This window comes from Hyaena hyaena, unplaced genomic scaffold (assembly GCF_003009895.1).
Source record: "Hyaena hyaena isolate Hyena2069 unplaced genomic scaffold, ASM300989v1 scaffold_135, whole genome shotgun sequence".
Classification (NCBI taxonomy): domain Eukaryota; kingdom Metazoa; phylum Chordata; class Mammalia; order Carnivora; family Hyaenidae; genus Hyaena; species Hyaena hyaena.
In genome coordinates this window covers 473,296-486,580 of record NW_024080767.1, presented here as the reverse complement: position 1 = coordinate 486,580, position 13,285 = coordinate 473,296, and the positions used below count along the sequence as shown (strand labels likewise).

General features: G+C 41.5%; 1 protein-coding gene across 2 annotated transcripts; it reads left to right on the top strand.

The window, feature by feature from the left end:
• The first annotated feature begins 12,109 nt into the window (after nt 1–12,109).
• On the top strand, nt 12,110–13,037 carry NUPR2 (nuclear protein 2, transcriptional regulator). 2 transcript variants are annotated; one of them, XM_039238060.1, is made up of 2 exons: nt 12,110–12,475; nt 12,817–13,037. In XM_039238060.1, exon 1 carries the CDS (start codon nt 12,158–12,160, stop codon nt 12,467–12,469), a length of 312 nt encoding a protein of 103 aa, XP_039093991.1. In that variant the 5' UTR covers nt 12,110–12,157; the 3' UTR covers nt 12,470–12,475; nt 12,817–13,037. The 2 variants fall into 2 exon arrangements, with proteins under 2 accessions (XP_039093991.1, XP_039093990.1); XM_039238059.1 differs by having other exon boundaries at nt 12,112–12,475; nt 12,807–13,037.
• Nucleotides 13,038–13,285: the final 248 nt, after the last annotated feature.

The following is a 13,285-nucleotide window of genomic DNA, read 5'->3' as shown; positions in this document are numbered from 1 at the left end:
GCTGAATTTATAAGTTATAATGATTTTTGTGTGTATGTGTGTGTTCTTTAGACTTTTCTACATATAAGATCATGTTATCAGCAAACAGGAATAATTTTAGGGCGCCTCGTGGCTCATTTGGCTAAGCACCCAACTTCGGCTCAGGTCATGATCTCACAGTTCATGGATTCAAGTCCCAGGCTGGGCTGTCTGCTGACAGCTCAGAGCCTGGAGCCTGCTTTGGATTCTGTCTCTCTCTTTCTCTCTCTCTCTCTCTCTGCCCTTCCCCCATTCACAGTCTGTCTCTCTAAAAAAAAAAAAAATGAACATAAAAAAAAAAGAATGTGTGGTTAATTTAAACATATTTGTGAATATTCATGTCTTCCTTCTGTTAATGATTTCTAGCATCATTCCATTGTAATCAGAAAAGAAATTATGTATGATTTCAATCTCCTTAAAGTTACTAGGGCACCTGGGTGGCTGTTTCAGCTAAGGTCATGATCTCACAGGTCATGGGTTCAAGCCTCACGTCAGGCTCTGTGCTGACAGCTCAGTGCCTGGAGCCTGCTTTGGATTCCGTGTCTTCCTCTCTCTCTGCCTCCCTCTCCCTTTCTCTCTCTCTCTCAAAAATAAATAAATATTTAGAAATAAAATAAAATAAAATAAAATAATAAAATAATTGAGACTTGTTTTCTGGCCTAACACATCCTGGAGAACATTCCATGACTTGAGAAAAATGTGTATTCTGCTTTGTTGGTTCAACTGTTCTATGCATGTCTGTTCAGTTTAACTGGTTTATAGTGTTGTTCAAGTCTTCTACTTTGTTACTGATCTTTTGTATAATTGTTCTTCCATTACTGCAAGTGGTTATTGTTATGTCCAACTATGGTAAAGGTGGTTATTTCTCCCTTCAATTCTTTCAATCTTTGCTTCATATAGTTTGGATTTCTGCTATTTCATACATGTATGTTATAATTATGATATCTTCTTGTGAATTTATCCTATAATCAATATAACATCCTTCTTTGTCCCTTGCAACAATTATTGACTTAAGGTCTATTTTGTCTCTTATTGGTATAGCTACCTTAACTCTTTTCTTTTGATTACCATACGTGAAATCTCTTTTCCATCCTTTCATTTCCAACCTTTTTGTGTCAAATCTAAAATGAATATCTTGGGCTTTTCCTCCTACTCCTCCACCCTCAGTGCCACTCTGGCTGCACTACATTGGCTCAGAGCTCTCTGCTCCTGTTAAACTAGCACCACTATTGTCTCTCTCCAGCTGCAGTTACCATTATCTACCAGGATCTCATCGGCCATGATGAGATACTCTCCAACATCTACAAAATCCAGGAGATCATGGACAGGCTATGCCTGGAAGTGGAGGGGTCAGTAGGATAGAGGGTAGCACTGATGACTGGTTCATTGGTGGGAATGCCTCTGATGAAGGCCCCAAAGGTGAAGGTACCAAAAGGAAATTAAACACTGGTGTTGATGTTGTCATGAACCATCACTTGCAGGAAACCAGCTTCACAAAAGAGACATATGAGAAGTAGATAAAAGCAATATCTATCAAAATAACACCAGCATTCTTCACAGCGCTCAAACAAATAATCCTAAAATTTGTATGGAATCAGAAAAGACCCCGAATAGCCGAAACAATCTTGAAAAAGAAAAACAAAGCTGGAGGCATCACAATCCCAGACTTCAAGATGTATTAAAGAGCTGTAATGATCAAGACAGTATGGCACTGGCACAAAAACAGACACTCGGATCAATGGAACAGAATAGAGAACCCAGAAATAGACCCAGAAATGTATGGCCAACTAATCTTTGACAAAGCGGGAAGAATATACAATGGAATAAAGACAGTCTCTTCAGCTAGTGATGCTGGGAAAACTGGACAGTGACATGCAGAAAAGTGAACCTGGCCACTTTCTTACACCATACACAAAAAGAAACTGAAAATGGATGAAAGACCTAAATGTAAAACAGCAAGCCTCAAAATCCTAGAGGAGAAAGCAGGCAAACCCCTCTTTGACCTTGGCCGCAGCAATTTCTTACTCAGCACATCTCTGAAGGCAAGAGGAACCAAAGCAAAAATGAAGTATTGGGACCTCACCAAAACAAAAAGCACAGCAAAAGAAACAATCAGCAAAACTAAAAGGCAACTGATGGAATGGGAGGAGATATTTGCAAACGACATATCAGACAAAAGGTTAGTAGCCAAAATCTATAAAGAACTTACCAAACTCAACACTCAAAAAACAAGTAATCTAGCAAAGACATGGACAAAAGACATGAATAGACACTTCTCCAAAGAAGACATTCAGATGGTCAACTGACACATGAAAAAATGTTCATCACTCATCATCAGGGAAATACAAATCAAAACCACACTAAGATACCACCTCACACCTGTCAGAATGGCTAACATCAACAACTCCGCCAACAACAGATGTTGGCGAGCATGCAGAGAAAGAGGATCTCTTTTGCACTGCTGGTGGGAATCCAAACTTGTGCAGCCACTCCAGAAAACAGTATGGAGGTTCTTCAAAAAATTAAAAATAGAACTATCCTACAACAGAGCAATTGCACTACTAGGTATTTGTCCAAGGGATATAGGTGTGTTGTTTTGAAGGGACACATGCACCCCAATGTTTATAGCAGCACTATCAACATTAGCCAAAGTATGGAAAGTGCCCAAATGTCCATCGATAGATGAATGGATAAAGATGTGGCATATATATATATATATATATATATATATATATACATACAATGGAGTATTACTCGGCAATCAAAAAGAATGAAATCTTGCCATTTGCAACTACGTGGATGGAACTAGAGGGTATTATGCTAAGCGAAATTAGTCAGTCAGAGAAAGACAAATATCATATGACTTTACTCATATGAGGAACTTAAGATACAAAACAGATGAGCATAAGGGAAGGGAAGCAGGGAGGGGGACAAAACATAAGAGATTCTTAAATATGGAGAACAAACAAGGGTTACTGGAGGGGTTGTGGGAGGGGGGATGGGCTAAATGGGTAAGGGGCATTAAGGAATCTACTCCTGAAATCACTGTTGTACTATATGCTAAGTAACTTGTATGTAAATTTTTAACTGTTTGGGGGGAAAAAAAGGATATAGCCTATTAAATGACATAGCATAATTTAAAAACCCATAAAAAATAAATATCTCTTCTCCGAGAGACCACTCACTCACTAAATAAATAAATAAATAAATAAATAAACTTAAAAAAATTATTCACCATAATCAAGTGGGATTTATTCCTGGGCTCCAGGCCTGGTTCCAAATTCATAAATCAATCAACATTATACACAACATTAAAAAGGATAAGAACCATATGATCCTGTTAATAGATGCAGAAAAGCACCTGACAAAGTGCAGCAACATTCTGGTTTTTTGGGTTTATTTTTTAAGTTTTTATTTATTTATTTTGAGAGAGAGACATGAGCAAGGAAGGGGCAGAGAGAGAGAGAGGGACAGAGAATCTCAAGCAGTCTCCACATTGTCAGCACAAATGCAGGGCTCAAATTCATGAACTGTGAGATCATGACTGGAACCGAAACCAAGAGTTGGATGCCTAACTGACTGAGCCACCCAGGTGCCCCCAATATCCATTCTTGAGGAAAAACACTCAACAAAGTAGGGATATACGGAACATACCTCACATCATAAAGGTCATATACAAAAGGCCCACAGCTAATATCATCCTCAATGGGGGAAAACTGAGAGCCTTTCCCCTATGGTCAGAAACAAGACAAGGATATCCACTCTCACCATTACTATTTAACATGGTGCTAGAAGTCTTAGCCTCAGCAATAAGACAACAAAAAGAAATAAAAGACATCCAAATTGGCAAGAAAAAAGTCAAACTTTCACTATTTGTAGATGATATGATACTCTATGTAGAAACCCAAAAGACTCCACCAAAAAATTGCTAAAATGAATACGTGAATTCAGTGAAGTTGCAGGATATAAAATCAATGTGCAGAAATCTGTTGCATTTCTATAAACAAACTACAAAGCAGTTGAAAAAGAAATCAAGGAATTGATCTCATTTGCAATTGCACCAAAAACTGTAAGATACATAAAAATAAACTAGGTTTGGGGCGCCTGGGTGGCTTAGTCGGTTAAGTGTCCGACTTTAGCTTAGGTCATGATCTAGCGGTTTGTGGGTTCGAGCCCCACGTCGGGCTCTGTGCTGACTGCCAGCTCAGAACCTGGAGCCTGTTTCAGAGTCTGTGACTCCCTCTCTCTCTGACCCTCCCCTGCTCACACTGTCTCTCTCTCTCTCTCCTGGAAATAAATAAAACATTAAAAAAAAATTTTTTTAAATAAACTAGGTTTATTTTAAAGGTAAAAGATCTATACTCTGGAAACTACAGAAAAGTTGTGAAAGAAATTGAAGATGACACAAAGAAAGGGAAAGACATTCCATGCTCATGGAATGGAAGAACAAACATTGTTAAAATGTCCATAGTACCCAAAGCAATCTACACCTTAATGCAATCCCTATCAAAATACCACCAGAATTTTTGCAGAGCTAGAACAACCAATCCTAAAATTTTTATGGAACCACAAAAGACTCTGAATAGCTAAAACAATCCTGAAAAAGAAAAACAAAACTAGAGGCATCACAATTCCAGGTTTCAAGCTATATTACAAAGCTGTAGTCTTAATGACTTGTGCCAGTGGCACAAAAATAGACACATAGATCAGTGGAACAGAACAGAAAACCCAGAAATGGATCCACTATATGGTCAACTAATCTTCAACAAAGCAGGAAAGAATATCCAATGGAAAAAAGATAGTCTCTTCAACAAATCATGTTGGGAAAACTGTACAACCACATGAAGAAAAAAGAATCTAGACCACTTTCTCACATCATACACAACAATACATTAAAAATGGATGAAAGACCTAAATGTGAGAAACAAAACCATCAAAATTGTAGAAGAGAACACAGGCAGCAACCTGTTTGATCCTAGCCAGAGCAACTTCTTACTAGGTACATCACTGAAAGCAAGGGAAACAAAAGCAAACATGAACTATTGGGACTTCATCAAGATAAAAAGCTTCTGCACAGCATAGGAAACAATCAATAAAACTAAAAGGCAGCATACAGAATGGGAGAAGATATTTGCAAATGACACATCAGATAAAGGGTTAGTATCCAAAATCTATAAAGAACTTATCAAACTCAACACTCAAGAAACAAATAACCTAGTTAAGAAATGGGCAGAAGATATGAATACACACTTTTCTAAAGAAGGCATCTAGATGCCAACAGATACATAAAAAGATGCTCAACATCACTCATCATCAGGGAACTACAAATCAAAACCATGATGAGATACCACCTCACACTTATCAGAATGGCTAAAATTAACGATCCAAGAAACAACAGGTGTTGGCAAGGATACAGAGAAAGGTGAACCCTTTTGCACAGCTGGTCAAAATGCAAACTGGTGCAGCCACTCTGGAGAACAGTATGGAGCTTCCTCAAAAAATTAAAAATAGGGGGGCACCTGGGTGGCTCAGTTGGTTAAGCGTCCGACTTCAGCTCAGGTCATGATCTCATGGTTCATGTGTTCGAGCCCCACGTCGGGCTCTGTGCTGACAGCCAGCTCAGAGCCTGGAGCCTGTTTCAGATTCTGTGTCTCCCTCTCTCTCTCACTCTCCCCTGCTCACGCTGTGTCTCTCTCTCTCTCAGAAATAATAAAATATTTTTAAAAAATTAAAAATAGGACTACCTTAGAAGCTAGTAACTACACTATTAGGTATTTAGCCACAGGATATAGAAATACAGGGGTGGCTGGGTGGCTGTCGGTTGGGCGCCTAACTTCAGCTCAGGTCATGATCTCACTATTCTGAGTTCAAGCCCTGAATCAGGCTCTGTGCTGACAGCTCAGAGCCTGGAGCCTCCTTCAGATTCTGTGTCTCCCTCTCTCTCTGCCCCTTCCCTGCTCTTGCTCTGTCTCTCAATAAAATAAAATAAAATGTTTTTTAAAAAAGATATAAAAATACAGATTCAAAGGGGTTCATGCACCCCAATGTTTATAGCAGCATTATCAATAATAGCCAAATTATGGAGAGAGCCCAAGTGTCCATCAACTAACGAATGGATAAAGAAGATGTGGTATATATACAATGGAATATTACTCAGCCATCAAAAAATGAAATCCTGCCATTTGCAATGACATGGATGGAGCTAGAATGTATTATGCTAAGTGATATTAGTCAACCAGAGAAAGACAAATACCATATGATTTCACTCATATGTGTAATTTAAGAAACAAAATGGATGACTATATGGGAAGGTGAGGGAGAGAAAAGAAGGAAACAAACCACAAGAGACTTAATTTTTTTTTTTAGTTGATTTATTTATTTTGAGAGAGACATAGACAGTGCATGTGGCGGACGGGTAGAGAGAGAGGGAGACAGAGAATCCCAAGCAGGCTCCGCACTGTCAGCATGGAGCCTGACATGCGGCTCAAACTCATGACACTGTGAGGTTATGACCTGAGCCAAAACCAAGAGTCAGATGCTTAACTGACTGAGCCACCCAGGCACCCCAAGAGACTCTCAATGATAAAGAACAAACTACGGGTTGATGGAGGGAGGCAGGTAAGCAATGGGCTCAAAGGGTGATGGGCATTAAAGAGGGCACTTGTTGAGATGAGCACTGGGTGTTGTATAAGTGATGAATCACTGAATACTACTTCTGAAACCAATATCACATTGTACATTAACTAACTAAATTTTAAATTTAAAAAAGGGGGAAAAACAATATCACATTCATGACATTTTCATGCTTCATATTTCTTTATTTTTTAATGTTTTATTTATTTCTGAGAGAGAGAATGTGTATGAGCAGGGGAGGGTCAGAGAGATAGGGAGACACAGAATCTGAAACAGTCTCCAGGCTCTGAGCTGGCTGTCAGTACAGAGCCCAATGCAGGGCTTGAACCCATGAACTGTGAGATCATGACCTGAGCCGAAGTTGGATGCTTAACTGACTGAGCCACCCAGGCACCTCTCATGCTTTGTATTTCTTAACTGCACTTATCACTGAGAGATCCTATATTACATATTTTTTATTATCTGCCTCTTCTAGAATATAAAATGCAGAGAGCAGGGAACTTTATCCTGAAAGTCTAAAATGATATCTGGCACATGGTACATGTAAATATATTTTGAATGAATAAATGAGGCTTAAATTATTATTTAAATTTTGCTCACTTCCATTAATAGTTTTTAATGGTTTTGGTTGTTTACACATACATATATATTTATTTAACAGGCATTTACTTTATTTTATTTTTAAATGTTTACTTATTTTTGAGAGAGAGAGAGAGAGAGAATGTGAGCAGGGGAAGGGCAGAGAGAGAGGGGGACAGAAGATCCTAAGCAGGCTCTGCATGGCAGCTGAGAGCCAATGTGGGGCTTGAACTCATGAACCATGAGATCATGACTTGAGCTGAAGTCAGATGTTTAACCGACTGAGCACCAAGGTGCCTCAACAGTCATTTATTTTATACTGACTGTGAACTGGAGATAGGGGTGGGGGAAAATGTGTTTCTAATCTTATAGGGAAGTTAGACAAATGCACAAGTAATACAAAGGCATGAATAAGTGGGAAAGAGAAAGAAATGTTGAATATAGGCATAGACAGGTCTGAGTTTGGGATGAGTTTCACTTAAGTCGTATCAGAGGGATCTCAGAGACAGTAGCAAGCGCTGCTATGGCCCAAATGCAGACACAGAGAGTCATTCCACCATAGGCCTTGGGCAAGTCACATATGACTTGGCTGAATCTCCATTTCTCCTTCTACTATCATATGAGGTACTTTCAATAATTCATTAGAAAGTAACGAGATAGAGTTTTATAAACTCTGCATGGTTATGCTAACAAGTGGGATTAATGTCTGCTCCTGAAGCACGTTTGTTAGTTGTTTATCCCCCGCGTCTGAAGTCAAAGCACTAAACAAGATACAAAGTCCATTTTAAAATCTAACTACAATGATGTCATCAGAATTAATTCAGAGTCCTGGGACAAGAGAACAAGACAGATGGTGGCACCAGCTTTTAAATATCAGAAGCTAGGAAGGCAGGGATGTTTAGCAACCTGTGAACTGACAAATAAGGAATTCATATAAAGAGGCACAGGAAAATGAAGGAAACAATTACTCAGGGGTCTGAAGATCTCACTCTTCTTTTTTTTTTTTTTTTACAAATAGTTTATTGTCAAATTAGTTTCCACATAACACTCAGTGCTCATCCCCACAAATGCCCTTCTCCATGCCCATCCCTCCTCCCCCCCCACATCCATCAGTCCTCAGTTTGTTTCTCAGCATTCAAGAGTCTCTCATGGTTTGCCTCTCTCCCTTTCCCCCACCATTTCCCCCCTTCTTCTCCCCCTTGTTCCTCCGTCAAGTTCCTCTTAATCCTCCTATACGTGCAAACATATGATATTTGTCCTTCTCTGCCTGACTTATTTCGCTCAGCATAACACCAACAAGGTCCATCCATGTTGCTACACATGGCCAGATTTCATTGTTTCTCATTGCCATGTAGTATTCCATGGTATAGATAAACCACATGAAGATCTCACTCTTAATCTGGCTCTGCTTTTTACTAGTTACATAACCTTAGGGAAGTTGTTAAACTGGTTCCCTCATCTGGAAATTGGGACAGTAGTATCTCACACTGTTATTATAAAGATCAACAAACATAATACAAGGCCGTAAGATTATTGCCTCTAGAGTGAAATGTATAAGAGACTCTTTTTTGTTTTTGAAAGTTTATTTATCATTGAGAGACAGAGAGAGACAGAGCATGATCCTGGGAGGGGCAGAGAGAGAGGGAGACACAGAATCTGAAGCAGGCTCCAGGCTGTCAGCACAGAGCCCGATGCGGGCTCAAACCCTTGAACCATGAGATCATGACCTGAGCTGAAGTCAGATGCTCAACCGACTGAGCCACCCAGTCGCCCCAGGAGACTCTAAACTAGAGAGGGTTGATGGAGGGAGATAGGTGGGGGATGGGCTAAATGGGTGATGGGTGTTAAGGAGTGCACTTGTTGAGATGAGCATTGGGTATTGTATTTAAGTGAGGAATCACTGAATTCTACTCCTGTAGCTTGTTTTTTTTTTTTAAGTCTCTAAATCCATTCTCTACACTAAAAAGACCAAGGACACCTTGGAGAAATGGCTGATTCCAGGTCTGGGGCATGGAGTGTACAGATAAGCTTGGATGGACATCTTGGTTTACCTGAAAACCAGGGCATTCTCCATGACTCCTAGGCTAATGCCAAAAGAAAACAGGAATCACAAGAAGGATCTCCCGCTGGCCAAAGATGGTACAATTTGAGCAATGAAAAAGAATAAAAATGAAGTTGATCAAATACCTTGACTGTGTTTTGAAAAGATTCATAAATTTATAATGACTCCCAAGAGGAAAAAAAAAGCACAGAGTCCATTAGCACCCTGAAAATCCATCTTTAAAAGAGAATTGGGGGGGGCAGTCTGGCTTAGTTGGAAGAGCATGTGACTCTTAATCTTGGGGTCATGGGTTTGAGCCCCACAATGGGTGTAGAGATTAGTTAAACAAATAAGCTTTAAAAAAAATAAAAGGGAATTAAACATTTGTTTTGCCTTTCTTGTCAAAATGTATTTCAGGGTAACCAAATAGTCTAAGTCCATGAGGCAAAGACTTCTAGCAAATACAAATGGAAGGAATAACTGAATTAGAAAATTATCATTTCATAGCCCCTAATGAAATAATAGCAAATGAACATAATAGCAAATAAAGCAATGAACTATGGATGAAATTATTGGAGAAAAGTTCATGTGGAACTTCACAATTTCAGAGAAAGGCTGTTACCACACGAGTCCATTGATCAGTTATAACGTCACTAAAGTTGGGACAATGAACTGTTGTGGATCTCCTGGTGTGATGCCAACACACATTACTTCCTAGGAAGTTTTTCTTGTCCCCCCCCCAAATTGAATCTGAATATAAATGAACCTCTAGATCCAACCTCAATTTACAGGAAATATTGAAGAGAGGAACAAGTTAAATGACACCACAAAGAAGCAGACAAATCCACAGATTGGGACATTTTACAGGACAACTGACCCGATTTCTTCAACAAGTTAATGTCAGGAGAAAATGAAAAGGACAGGGAGACTTCCCTAAAACATGCGACTTCCAAGCAAATTTCATGTACAGATTTTGTATGTTCTCTGAGGTCTTTTAGATAACCAGAGTAATTTGATTCTGGACTGTGTATTAGATAAAAAAAACAGAACCAGTTGATTTTGTCAGGTGTGAAAGCAACACTGCAGTTATATAAGAAAGGAGTCTAGGTTTTTAGAGCTCTATACTGTGAAAATTAGGAATAAAACGACATAAGATCTGCAGCAGAAGAAAACAAAGGTATATATAAAGCAAATGTGACAGGGGGCACCTGGGTGGCTTGGTCAGTTAAGTGTCTGTCTCTTGATTTTGGCTCAGGTCATGATCTCAAGATTGGTGAGTTCAAGTGTGCAGTGGGCAGGCACTGACAGGGAGCTGGCTTGGGTTTCTCTTTTCCTCTCTCTCTCTCTGCCCCTCCCCTCTTGCATTCTCTCTAAATAAATAAAAATTTAAAAAAAAACTGATAGGATCTTGATGATTGTTCAATCCGTGTGATGGGATATGGGAGTTCATTGTTCTATTCTTTGCACTTTTAAGAATATCTTAATAGTTTCATAACAAAATCTAAAGAGTTTTTTTTTCTAAGATCACATATAGGGGAGTGGTAAAAGGATAAATATTAGTTTCTTTCCCAACAGCAAATGTAAGACATGTGGGTGGAAGAGAAAAATCCCCTCGGTGTTTTATTAAAAACACTCTCCTGGGGCTTGTTCATTTAAAGCACCGCCGAAATTGCCCTGAGAGCATGGTATGTAGGCCACGCCCCACCAGGGATACGGCTTCAGAGTGCGGAAGAAAAAATTCAAGTGGGCAACAAACAAGATCAAATCTTTGGGAAGCCCCCCACACCCCACCTTTTTTTAAGTAGGGGATTGTTTTTGATCTATTAAAAAGAAAATCCCCTAGTGGATAGCTGCAGTATTTGTAGGAGGAGAATTATCTGGGCTACTTAAACCTCACTAAAAAAAAAGGCGTTCTTCGCAATAAGTCCCTGAGAGCAGCGTTTAGAGGCACGGTAATTAGGTAATTAGACCTGGGAGTCGCGGCAGAGTGGAATGACTCTCGCTCTTCCGTGCGGCGGCACCCCTCAGTGAGGAGGCCGACGCAGCCTTTTCCGGCGCAGGCACCCGGACCGATTCCTCTCGCCTCCCCCCTCCCTGCCCAGGGGATCCCAGCGCAACGTGCAGTTATTGGCCGGACCCTCCGCTACTCCCTTGCACGGCCACTCCCTACTCCCGGCCCTCACCCCAAATTGCCGGTGCGTCATCTCGTGTAACGTAGCCTAACTGCGGGGCTTGGGTACCCGCGGATAATCCGAAATCGCGCGCTGTTCCGGGTTTTATGGCAGGCAGGGTGCCTTTTGCTTTATAATCCCTCGCTTAAAGCAGCTAATTCACACTCCTTCTCAAAAACGGGGACGGTGGAAAGGAAAACAGCTAATGTATGTATGGCCCTTCAAGCCATAAATACTTTCAACATTTCGATGAATTTCCTTTCAATCTTTTATATAGACATAAGTTTAAAAATACGCTACTGGGATACCAGAGATATTTCTTCAAAAGTGAGTGTTTTACTTCACATTATTATTGAGCACTTTCTGATGCCTAACAAAATATTTACTGCTGATGAAAGTCCTCGGGAGGAATGCACAGTCCCATATTTTCTTTAAGTAGTCCCTCGCTGTTGACACTTGTAGTTTTACATTCTCAACCCACATAAAGTGGTCAGTAGGATCTTGCCAGATGCCCCGCTCGCGGCGGCGGCGGCGGCAGCGGCCAGTCCAGGATAGATGAAGTGGTCACGGTTCCCGGGACTGGAACGCAGAGACCCCGCGCGCGACAACTTCCCGGCTCTGTGACGTCATCCATGAGCTCCGCCCCCGCCGGCAGAGCCAATCGAAACGCGGGGCGGGGCCGCCCAGAAGCGCGCCCGCGCGCGGGCCAGCGGCCATGGGGCACGACGTGAGGGACCCGGCCCTTATCGGCGCCCAAGCTCCGGTCCGGCAGCCGCTAGCGGAGGCGTGGCCGGCCGTGAGCTCCGAGGACGAGCTCTACGATTGCCTGGATTATTACTACCTGCGCGACTTCCCGGCCTGCGGGGCCGGACGCAGCAAGGGCCGGACGCGGCGCGAGCGGGAACTGCGCACCAACTGGCCAGTGCCCGGAGGCCACGAGCGCAAGATCGCGCAGAAGCTCCTCAACGGTCAGCGCAAGCGTCGCCAGCGCCAGCTGCAGTCCCGGGCGCGCACTCGCCTCGCCTGAGCGCAGGTGCGTGCGGGCTGCGCCCGGCCAGGACCCTGGGAAGCTCCGTGAGCGCCCTGGCCACGCGGGCGCCTCTAGCGTCCGCCCTCTGTGACTGCACCTGCGCAGAGTCGCCCTCTTCTGAGGCTGCTGAGCGTTAGCGAGTGGTAGCCGGACCCCCTAAACACCCAAATTCTTTCTGGGCTGCAATTAGAATTACTGTAAAACTCTGCCTTTTGGAGTTTTATAGTTGGGAGAAGAAGGGGCTAGGAAACGCAGAAACAGCTTTTTAAAAATATAAGAATTTACTTCCAGGACTTACGCATGAGTTAAAGAGAATAATTTATTTTTTTGTCAGTTTTCTGCAGGATACCCGAAGGCCCTGATACAAGTATTTTCTGTGACTCCAGCTGTAACTGTGGTCCTAAGGGAGAGAATCCATGTGGGTCAACATAACTTCTTTTCGACATCGCTTAAGTTTACCGCTTCAGTATCTCTTCCTTACTGATTGTTAATTAAGTAACATCCAAGTGTCCAAGTGGGTATGCCTTTTTAGGGTTTTTAATTAAAAGCTAGAATGGCATTTTAACTCTTTTGGTTGTTTTTGTTGTTTTCAGTTGCTACGGTAACTCGTTTCCAATCCACAAATATTTGAGTTCATCTTAATGAGAAAATACAATGAATAGGGGGAGGATAAAGATAGGAATGTGTACAAGATTTCAACCCACGTGTCACAGGTGTAGTGTGCAGGTTTAATATTTGTCTGCCAGAATAGGACTATTTGAAGTTGTAAGTGTGTTTACCAGCACTTGGTAGATTCTCTGCACTGTTGATCCC